Source organism: Desmodus rotundus, chromosome 2 (genome assembly GCF_022682495.2).
Source record: "Desmodus rotundus isolate HL8 chromosome 2, HLdesRot8A.1, whole genome shotgun sequence".
NCBI classification, from domain to species: domain Eukaryota; kingdom Metazoa; phylum Chordata; class Mammalia; order Chiroptera; family Phyllostomidae; genus Desmodus; species Desmodus rotundus.
Window position 1 is genome coordinate 131,919,257 of NC_071388.1, and position 12,307 is coordinate 131,931,563.

The 12,307-nt window shown below is 34.9% G+C and overlaps 1 protein-coding gene across 1 annotated transcript in view; it reads right to left on the reverse strand.

Moving 5' to 3' along the window:
- LRP1B (LDL receptor related protein 1B) overlaps nt 1–12,307 on the reverse strand; it is a 1,720,016-nt gene that overhangs the window by 573,554 nt on the left and 1,134,155 nt on the right. Inside the window, exon 25 of the mRNA XM_053919407.2 lies at nt 11,907–12,152. Coding sequence (XP_053775382.1) covers nt 11,907–12,152 — 246 coding nt within the window. The remainder of the gene's footprint in view (nt 1–11,906; nt 12,153–12,307) is intronic.

The following is a 12,307-nucleotide window of genomic DNA, read 5'->3' on the forward strand; positions in this document are numbered from 1 at the left end:
TAGCTATTTCTTGGGTTGGAGAAATGGATTCATGGAGGGCATTAAAGTTATCTGTTTCATCACTTTAAAAAATGATTTTATCATGAATATCCAAATTTTTATATTCTAAAAGTATTGGCTATAAATATAATATTCTACATAGGTTTTAAATACTTTAAAAATATTTCATAATAAAATGAAAGATGGTTCAAAATACATCTTTTCTCTGAACAATGAATATCAATTACATTGAGTATTTTAATAAAACTACTCAAATTTTTTTAAGTGTTTATATTTAAGTTATTTTATGTTGACAGTATAGTTGTTTGATAAGTGTTACTTGACTATGCTTAACTATAATAAACCAGTTTACTAGAAATTTTTTAAAAATCAAAATGTAAATATTCAAAATCATATATGAACTCTGAATCTTGATAACTTCTCCAGAGACTTTCTACTTCTAAGATTTCTATTGGTTTATTAAATTATTATTTCTTCTTTGAGAGAATAAAAAGTTGCAGTGAATAATCCAATATGCGATTTTATAAGCAAATGGGAAATCAAGAAGATTGAATTTTAAATTTCCAAGTCTTACAATGTTTTTTTCTTTCTTAAGACAAAGTGTATAAAGAGTTCCAGCCAAGATGAAGGTGTAGGTAGAAACCCTTCACTTTCTTGCACAACCAAAAGGAGGATAACAACCAATCTAAAATCAATAAACAACCAGAAGTGCCAGAAAATCAAACTGCATGGAACTCTGACAACCAAGGAATTAAAGAAACAGTCAACCAGAACAACCAAACCAGTAAGAACGCATGGTGAGGTGGTGGATCACAGAGGCGGGGCTTGCTAAAGGTGCAACTGAGACTCAGAGCTACTGTGGACTAGGGCAGTTGCTGCAGTGGGAGAAACTCCAGTCTCACAAGACAGTCCATTGGAAAGTGGGCTAGAGACGGGCAGGAGAGCTGCACTGTTCCCTCTCTGGCCCCTCCCCGACAGGCAGCACCACAGCGCAGCAAGGAGGGATGCCCTGTCCAGGTGAATACCCAAGGCCCCGCCCCCTTACAACTTAACAGGTGCACCAAGACAAAGTAATATGGCCCAAATGAAAGAACAGAGCAAAACTTCAGAAATAGAGTTAAGCGATGAGGAGAGAGCCAACCTATCTGATGGAGAATTTAGATGCCTGGTAATCAAAATGCTCACAGAACTGATTGAGCTTGGCTGAAAAATGAAAGAACAAATGAAAGATAACCAAAATGAAATAAAGAAAAATGTTCAGGGAACCAACAGTGACAGGAAGGAAACCAGGACTCGAAGCAACAATTTGGACCAAAAGGAAGAAATGAATATCGATTGGGAACAGAATGAGAAACCAGAATTCAAAAAAATGAGGAGAGACTTAGGAATCTCTGGGACAACCTGAAGTGTTCCAATACTTGAATTATAGTGGTGCCAGAAGGAGAGGAGGAAGAGCAAGAAATTGAAAACTTATTTGAACAAATAATGAAGGAAAACTTCCCCAATCTGACAAAGGAAATAGACTTCCAGGAAGTCCAGAGAGTCCCAAAGAAGTTGGACCCGAAGAGGAACACATCAAGGCACATAATAATTAAGTTACCCAAGATTAAAGATAAAGAGGGAATCTTAAAAGCAGCAAGAGGAAAGGAGAGAGATACCTATAAAGGAGTGCCCATAAGGCTATCAGTGGATTTCTGAAAAGAAACCTTATGGGAAAGAAGGGGCTAGAAAGAAGTATTCGAAGTCATGAAAGGCAAGGACCTACATCCAATATTACTTTATCCAGCAAAGCTATCATTTAGAATGGAAGGGCAGGTAAAGCACTTCCCAGATAAGGTCAAGTTCAAGGAGTTCATCACCACAAAACCATTATTATATGAAATGTTAAAGGGACTTATCTAAGAAATTGAAGATCAAAAATATGAACAGTAAAATGACAACAAACTCACAACTACCAACAAATGAACCTAAAAGAAAAGAAAAACAACAAAAACAAAAACTAAGCAAACAACTAGAACAGCAACAGAATCAGAGAAATGGACATCCCATGGAGGGATTTCAGTGGAGAGGGGGAAGGGAGGAATAAGGGGAAAAGGTACAGGGAATAAGAAGCATAATTAGTGTGTATAAAATAGATGGGGAGAGATCAAAAATGGTATAGGAAACAGAGAAGTCAAAGAACTTATATGTACAACCCATGGACATGAACTAAGGGCAGGGGGATGCTGGAGGGCTGGGGGGTGCAGGACAGAGGAGGGATAAAGGGGGAAAATTGGGAAAATTGTAATAGCATAATCAATACAATATACTTAAAAAAGAAATGTAAATGTGATTCTCAAATTAAACAAAGATATGTTCAAGCAATCAAAAAACATATAAAATATTTGGAGATAAAAACACAAGGAAGAAAGTTTTGTTCTGTTCCACTTTTGAGGTAGGTATATTACATTCTTTGGAGGCAAACTCAATTTGGAATAAATACCAGCAAATTATGAATTAATCATTCATTTTTATAGTATTTTAAGAATTTTCTAGTAAACCAGCTCCTGTCTCATAAATGACTGAATTTAACAGCTCAGACTAGTACATTATACTTTTAATGTAAAAGTGGCTTAAGTTTTTCTGCTTTAGCATATTATGAGATGACATATATATAAAACAAAGAGGTTACCATTTACATTTCTCTGGTGATGAATTTCACATTTATAAATTTCACATCACAAGTAGCTTTTAAAAAACCCTCAAAGGTATTTAGTGTTCTATATATAATTCTATTCTCTTTGATTTTCTTTAAATCCTACTACAGGCTCACCTAATGATTTTTACAAGACAGAATATGAAAGCAGTAGATGATGTGTCTAAGAAAAAAGAACTTCTCTATAATGTTCTCAGGGTAAATTGTTAGTATAACTTTACAAGTAGCAATTCTACATCAATAGCTCTGGATTCTTTATCATACATATATCATCAAACAAAAAGTGGTATCGTAGTTACAGCATTTTTTCTGATGATATTTCAGAGTTTTTACTGTCTTTTCTGTTTTTGTACTTAAGAATTTATTTTAATTTCTCTTTCCCCATCATCAGATATATTTCTTTTACAGAGTAGAAGATTATGAAGTATAAATGGTCTATCATTTCTCTGGTTCAATATATATATTATTACTTCATTTTCTTCATTTCTTCAGCTATAGCTACATTAGGAATAAATGATGGTTAACTATTACTGAAGTGTGATACACATAAAGGTAGAGGATGGGATCTGTAGAATGAGGGGTGGCATGGACTTTCACTATTACTCAAACCTATGAGTTTACAAGATTATATCACTAATGGTCTATCATTTTTTCTTGAATGTCATATTTGGTCATTTGTTTCTTTCCTCTCAATTATTTGCCTGGGAATTTTTATACAATTTTCCTTAATAGCTGTGTTTTATATTTCTTGTTTTTGGAAAGTCACCTATTTTTTCCATTAATACGTAGTAAGAATTGCATTTGGTGTGAGAGAAGAGAGGGAGGGAGAAAGAAAGAGAGAATTAATTGAAGGGACTTAACAAAAATACTTTGCATTTCTAGGACATCATCCATTGTCCTTTTTTTAGATTGCATAAATATTTGTAATGTAATGTAATTATAAATGAGTGAGTGATTAAATACCCATGAATGGTTAGTCCAGAATACATTAAATATGAAGGAGATAAAAATGATTATGGGGGAAAGGGTAAGAAAAGGAATGAAGCAAAGGAAGGAGTGAGGGAAACAGAAAGATGAAGAAAATTGTGTAACAAAGGTTAACATGCCTAAAATTAAATTAATAAATGAAAAAGATATTTGAAATGTTTAAAGTTTAGAACATGCAATTAATTCCTACAAATCAATAAGAAAAGGCAGTGATATTAACAGAAAAGTGGTCAATGGTAATGAAGAGATGCAAACGGTTAACCAGACATAAGGAGATCCTCAAGTCATAAGTAATAAGAAATACACCAACTAAAGAAATAAAATATCACTTTACTCCCATATATTGGGGAAACACCTAGAAAGTTAGATGATTTTCCGAGCTGGCAAGGGCGGGGTAACATTGGAAATGTACTGTTGGTGCAGATGTAGACCGTGCAGCCACTCTGCTATGTGACTAGTCCTACTTACACATAGTAAATAGACCTATGAGTCAGTAATTTTGGTTTGAAAGACTTTCTCATGCATATCTATAACAATATAGGAGAATGTAGTCTGTGGCAGCATTATTTGTGCAGGAGGTTGTAATCAAGTTGAGTGTACTTATATGGTAGAGTGGATAAATAAAAACAACTGGGTCCATGCCATGTGATAGTGGTTAGAAGCAACAGATTAGTTGTACACATAGCACAGATCATTAAAACAGATAGGGAAAACATTACTTATTTAAGTAAGAGTGGATGCTTTGGCATTCAACAAGCATTTGTTACAAAATTTTCATGTATTTAAAAAGAGGTATAAAATAATTTAATTCAATCTCAGCTTTTAAAAAGATTTGCAAATAAGTGGTGATAGAAGCATGTTCAGAGAACATGGACTACTCGAAGGTATCAAGGGAGTATGAGGGCATCCAGCATAGAGAGATGGCTGGGATCTTTGGAGCAGCTTGTAAGCACTCTTGCTTTGGAGTCAGGAGGAGTGAAGTTCAAACACTTTGCTCTCACACCTCTTCATCACAAGGTCCTGAGTAAATGAAGCAACCTTTCTGGGTCTCAGTTGCCAGAGGTAAAAAATCACAGTAATAATATCCAATTGGTTTCTCATAAGTTATAAATAAATTACCCATTACAGTTTAGATGTGTGATAAGGGATTGGTATTAACAATATTATAATAATCAATGTGAAGAAATGATTCATAGAGGAGGAAATTTTAGAGTATAGGATTCAGATTTCCAGAGGGAATGTAGAAGATATCGCCATCCTGAAAGATCATAGACGACAATGAGCAGAGTACATGAAGGAGATGGTAACATAACGGGAGAGCTGTGAAAGTACTTTATATATTCTTGCCCACTATACACCACTGCCCTCACTAAGGATGAAAACAGCAACAATGTGCCTGGAGTGGAAATCCACAGTTGAAGATAATGAAACATCAGGTTGGTGAGATAAAATGGTCAAAAATAAAGTCCTCAACAGTAGGCTGAAGATTTTGAGTTTTTTCCTATAAAAGATAGACAGCTACTTTAAAATCATAGGCAGACTATGTTATGTTAAAGTGTTGTTTTATTAAAATGAATAAAGGAACATATTGGCCACATTACAACCCCCACAGCTTCATTCTCCCAATCTCACTTTATCTTCCATTATTCTCCAAGGTAGCCCTCTGCTTATTACTTTATTCTTTTTCTTTCAAAGTTTATTCTTGACCACATGACTGATATCTGTCTTTTAATTCTCATTTACAGCATTTGATTTCTCTCTTCCTCTTCAATAACAAACTATATTCCTTCAACTTTCACTATTCTTTCCACAAACTGGGTAAATGAGATGATGACAGCAAACAGGCCAGAGAGAAGACTGCCGTCACCGCAACCCAGGTGACCCTGGCTCTGCTGTGGTCCAGAGGCTACTCAGTAAGGGAGGGCTGAATCCAAGAGACACTGTGCAGAAGAAATTAAAATATTCAGGAATGGAAGAGCAAAGAACCAGAGAAATCAAAGATAAATTGAGGTTATGATCCCTAAAGACCTGGAGGAAATTGGAACTACTAAGAGAACTATGGAATATTGAAAGGGGCAAAGAAAGAGTACATTTCAACCAACTAATTTTGTTAAGACTTGATTATATCTAGTGAAATGAATTGGATGCGAGGAAAAAGAAAACAGCTATTGATGTAAATATCACAGTAATTAGATTTGAGGTGATAACGGAAGTCTTTAGAGTGAGAAGGAGCTCCTTAAGAGGCATCTGAGAATTAAGGTTTAGTTAATGGACATAGCGTAGCAATAAGTGACCATTTAGTTTATGCAGTTTTGTATTTACATCCACAATCTCCTAAAAATGATGTAGAGTGGAAAGTAAATGCAATTTTTGAAATCTAACAGTGGAAATATGAAAGAATAAGAACCAAGAAAAATGCTGAGAAAATCTAACCTAATTCAGGCTAAGAGAAAATAAAAAGACATGCTATAATGTTCTTTCCAATGTTAGGAGAAATATGCTGTGAATTTACAGGGAAGCTGTCTAGCAAAGCAAAAACAAACAAACAAAAAAACAACCTGATATTTTAGGACAAAAGTGAGTAATAATTTATGTATTTGTATTAAAGAGCGGAGTTGTAAAGAACTGATGAAATAAAGTAGTAAGGAATATAAGAAAGGATTCATAGATAGTAAATAAAAATAAAGATTATAAAAACAGTAATTTTGAAAATTATTACCTTTAACTAATAAGATGTTAGGTGTGAACTTAGAGAAAATTGAATTAGGTTCAGCAGTTCAGAAAAAGCCAGACTGTACAGAATTTAGGAAGGAAAATATTGAGAGAAATAAGAAAATATAAAAGAACTAAAGAGGAAAATTTGAGAGGAAATAAACAGTGTGGACTCACGGTTTAATCTGAGGCATAGAGTGCCATATTATTCTTTACTTCTGAAATGTCAAGAGGAATTAGCATGGGTATTGCATTCAATAGCAACAACCCATTTTAAAAACCAGGACTCGACTTCGGAATTATAGAAATGAGAAACAGAAGGACGAGAGAAAAGAAATTTATTTCTGAAGTCCTATAGTTAACAGTCTCTTCTTTTTAATTGAACTATGAGTCTTTGGTAGATTTTTCAGAGAAATGAAGTAAATAAAATAGAGAATAAATCATTTTATATATAAATATGCATTTAAATAAAAATTAACTTTCAATACTTAATACAACCTATGTTATCTGTAATAATGTAAATGCTGACAGTGGTATTTGGTGCACTGTGTGTTTCAGAAAGGGATACATTACCAGCAGGCTAAATTCTAAGTGTAACAAAAGCCCCATGTGATCTTTAAAAGGTACAATATTAGCAGTGCACCTCATCTTACTGCGCTTTGCCGAAACTTCATCTTTGCAAATTGAACGTGAATGGCAAGTCTAAGTCCAGCAAGCCCATTGCATCATTTTTCCAACAGCATTTGCTTACTTCACGTCTCTCTGTCACATTTTGGTAATCCTCACAATATTTCAAATTTTTAATCATTATTATAATATGTTATGGTGATCTGTGATCAGTGATCTTTCATTTTACTACTGTAACTGTTTGGGGGCACCATAAACTCGCACCCATACAAAACAGATAGCTTAATCAATAAATGCTCTGGGTATCCTTACTGCTGTACCAACTGGCCCTTCTTCAACATTCTTCCTCTCCTAGGGCCAACCTATTCCCTGAGACACAACAATGTTAAAATTAGCCAGTTAACAATCTTAAAGTGACCTCTAAGTCTTCAAATATTTCTCACTTAAATCAAATGCTAGAAATGATTGAGCTGAGTGACAGAGGAATGGAAGAATGTTGAAAGCCAAAATCTAGGCTATCACACCAGTTAACCAAGTTGCGAATGCAGAGAAAAAGTTCTTGGAGAAAATTAGAAGTGCTATGCAGGTAAACACACAAAATGACAAGAAAGTAAAATAGCCTTGGTACTGATATAAAGAAACTTTCGGTGGTCTGGACAAATAATCAAACCAGCCACAACTGTCCCCTACACCAAAGCCTAACTCAGAGCAAAGCTCTCACTGTCTTCATTTCAGGAAACTGCAGAAAAAAGAAGCTTGGTTGGTTCATAAAGTTTAAAGAAAGAAGCTCCTCCACAATATAAAGTGTAAAGTTGAAGCGCCAAGTGCTGGTATAGAAGCTCTAGCAAGTTATCAGAAAATCTACCTAGGACAATGAAAGATGGTAGCTACAGTAAATAATGGATTTTCAATGTGGATAAAACAGCATTATTTTGGAAGAAGATGCCTCTTAAGATTTTCATAGCTAGAGAGGAGAAGTCAACGTCTGGCTTCAAGTTTCAAAGGACAGGCTGACTTTCTTGTTAGGGGTTAATCTCGCTGGTGACTTTAAGCTGAAGTCATTTACCATTCCAAAAACCTAGGACCCCTAACGATAATACTAAATGTACTCTGCCTGTGCTCTGTAAATGAAACAGCAAAGCCTGATGAGAGCACATCTGCTTACAGCATGGCTTACTGAATATTTTAAGCCCACTGTTGAGACCCACTGCTCTGGAGAAATGATTCCTTTTAAAATAGTACTGCTCGTTGATCGTGCACCTGGTCACTGAAGAGCTCTGATGAACAGGTACAACAAGATTGATGTTGCTTTCACGCTTGCTAAAACAACATTCATTCTGCAGCCCATGGAGGAGGGAATAATTTTTACTTTAAAGTCTTATTATTTCAAAAATAGAGTTTGTTAGGCTATAGCTGCCATCAACTGTGATTCCTTTGATGGATCTAGGTAAATCGAAAACCTTCTGGAAAGAAGTTAGCATTCTAGAGGTCATTAAGAACATCTGATTCATAGAAAGAGGACAAAATATCAACGTTAACAGGAGCTTGGAAGAAGTCGATCCTAACGCTCATGGATGACTAAAGAGTTCAAGACTTCAGTGGAGGAAATGACTGTAGATGGGGTAGAGATACAAGAGAACTAAAATTAGAAGTGGGGCCAGAAGATGTAACTGAAATATCGCAATCTCATGATAACACTTTCACAGATGAAGAATTGCTGCTTATAAATGAACAAAGAGAGTGGTTTCTTAGATGGAATCTACTCTCCGTCAAGATGGCTGTAAAGTCTATTGATATTACTACACAGGATTTAGAGTGTCACAAGAACTTAGCTGATAAAGCCTCCAAAATTGCCTCCAATTTTGAAAAAGTTTCTCGTGTGGGTAACATTCTATCCAACAGCATCACATGGTACAGACAAATCATTTTTGAGAGGAAGAGTCAGTCTATACAGCAAACTTTATTGTTGTCTTACTTTAAGAAATTGCCACTGCCACCCAAACCTTTAGCCACCACAACCCTGATCAGTCAGCAGTCATTAACATCCGGGCAAGACTTCCACCAGTAAAAAGATTACTTCCCTTGGAGACTCAGATAATGGTTAGTATTCTTTAGCAATAAAGTATTTTTTAAATGAATGCATGTACCATACACATTTTTGGATATAATGTTATTGCATACTTAATAAACTACAATATAGTACAAATATAACTTTTTAAAAATATTTTTTTAATTTTTTGATTTAATCTTTATTGTATTTTTTTCCATTACTATTTAGTCCCTTTCTACCCTCCTCCCCCACCACACTGTTGTCCATGTCCATGAGTCATTTATTTTTAGAGACAGGGGAAGAAAGGGAGAAATAGGGGGAGAGAAATATCCGTATGTGAGAGAAACATCTATTGGTTGCCTCTCTCTCATGCCCCAACCAGGGACTGGCCCACAACCCAAGAACGCACCGTAACTGGGAATCAGCCGTGACCTTTCACTTCACAGGACAGTGCTCAAGCAACTGAGCCACGCTGGTCAGGGTTAAGCATGACTTTTGTGTGTAGTAGAAACCAAAAAATTCACCTGACTTGCTTTATTGTGATATTTTTGTTATTGCGATATTTTCTTTATCACAGTGCTTTGGAAAAAAAACCCTAAATATCTCTGATGTATGCCTGCATACTTTTGCTTTTCTCTTAAATTATAAACAAATCCAGCTGTAAACTATAGCAATGTTAACAGTGAGAAATGCTATGGTACTGTTCGAATTTCACCCTAAGCTGTAGAAGGGGTCAAATCTATTAGAAGAATTATTTTTGCACCTGCCTACTTATATTCAAATGTTAAATTATTCTAATATTGAGCATGAGTGTTATTGATTTCATAGAGCACAAAATCATCATAATATATCCATCACTTCCCTACCCCAAACATTTATGTAAATTAAATTACTCTTATCATTATAACAAGTTGCCATTTTCTCAGGACCTCATTCCAATTACATATAAACATTTGCCTATCTTAGGCCTCTAAGGACCCAAATTTTAACAGCCATAAGAAAATAAAGACAAAATCATTTGTTTTATTGATGTTACAGTGTTTGTATTGCATTTGAGAATATTTTCAATAAATATATGAGTTTGAAAGTTTGAAGCCAAGGCTGGGTAATGTGTTTGCAGTAGAAATCAGATTTCTGTGGTAAAACTCCATTGCCAGCAATGAGATTTATCAAAATTACAAATATAGTGCAAAACATCTGAAATTAAAAAATTAATATTCTTTGAAAAAATGTAGTATATTTATTGCACGTTATTTTTCTAGAGTTAAGCTGGTTATTACATAAAAACAAGAGAAAAATCTATAACTTGATTTCTGAGTTCTAGATGCTTATTATTTCATTGGAGAGATAAGGAATAAAGAAACATGATAAGAATATAAAAGATAAACAGATAAAAAGCAAAAATAGATAGCAAATTAAAAATGTGATCACATATTATTCATGGACAATATATTCTAGATACAGAAAGGATAAGTTTGTGCAGAGCAAGAATATTTGAAAGAAGACTCCATTAAAGAAAAAAGATTCAAGCTCGTATGACTTAAAGCACATCCGGGATTTAGAGACGAAAAAGGAAAAGTGTAATCTAAGTAGAAGAAGCAAAGTGAAAAAAAAATTATGATGTATGTGTTCTTAGCAGTCTGATGAAGCCTGTGTATCCCTTATTACAAAGTTTTAAAAAGTATAAAAACAGTAAGAAAACAGTGAATATATATATACACAGAAATTGATAAAGGAATCAAGCATACCAAACTGCATAAACACTCTTGTGGTAATATATGTGCTTTTTTGCTAATACATTTGATAACAAAACTGAGCAGTAGGTCTAATGACTCCTATTACTGAAGTAGCTGTGGCTTTCAAAGCTTGAACATAAGTAATATTCTGAGATATCAACAACTTTAACATGATATAAATGTCTGTTACTTCTATCAGAGACATAACCATGGTTGCTGATAGCACACATTCTCAATTGGAAGAAAATGGCAACTTGCTGTGAGAGGTTAAAGAAAATAATGTGTAATATTTTCCCCAACAGAGTTCATGGACCCCTTCAATTCTATTCAGACCACTAAGTGCCCTACAGACACAAACTACAAAACTGGAGGTGACAATGGGACGCCATCATTCATTAAGTACCTAATGAGGTGGGGCACAATAACAAGTGTTTTACGATATTCTTACAATATGCTATGTGGAGAAGTTGAGATAATGGACATTGCTACTTGAAAGACTGGAAAACTGAGGCACAGGAAGCTTTATGTAACTTGCTTGGAGCCACATACATAATGAACACCAGCTGAAAGATTAGAGTTCAACTGTCAGATTCCATAGCCATCATGTGCTTTCCCCCCTGTGGAATACAGCCTGGAGAATCAGCAGAATGTTTTATATGGGCAGTTAGAAGAGGAACACAGCCAGACCAAGGGGCTGTTTGCAAGAACAGTAGAAATAGTTACAAGTGTGGGAAAGGACCAGACTTTGGATTCTAAAAAGAATGTGAAGACAAGCAAATGTAAAATCTTTGGAGCATACAACATAGCCCTTGGGAAGAGTGATGATGAAAGTAGTATCTGGGAGAAAAAAAGAACCTGATGGATTGAAATGGTATGGATTTTTATAATTAGTTTCTGTCCAGAAGATTTTGGAGAAGGTCCAAAATGACACATGATACTTATGCCATACCTTAAATTAAATGAACACTTTTGTTAATTTCCTGAAAGTGTCTTTGGTTTTATTTTTTAAGATCTGTTTTTAAATAAAAATACACAACCCACAAAAATAAATAAAAAGCACTTGATATTCTTACATATAGCAAAACACACATGTACTTACCGACACTTGTGCAACTTTCCCCATCTGCTTCCAGCTTCCACCCTTCGTAACAGGAGCACTTGACAGTGTGCTTGTGCTGCTCACACGCTTGACTGCACTTCATGTGCTGGCTGCAATAATCCACAATTTCACACGTTTTATTGTCTTTGTTGAGTTGAAGTCCTTCAGGGCAGGAACAGACAATTCCTCTGCCCGGAACAACAGAACAGTGGTCACTGCAGCCTCCATTGTTCAGGGAACACTCGTCTACGAAAGGAGAAGAGATTTTAGGGCATTATCAATTATTTTGATCCACTAGATGCTAATCATTGAATTCAATTCCCTAAGGCTGAAATTAGAGTATATATATAATAATAAGTACAAAGAAAGCATTTTCAGATTTTTTAGGGGCTCAGGTAAGA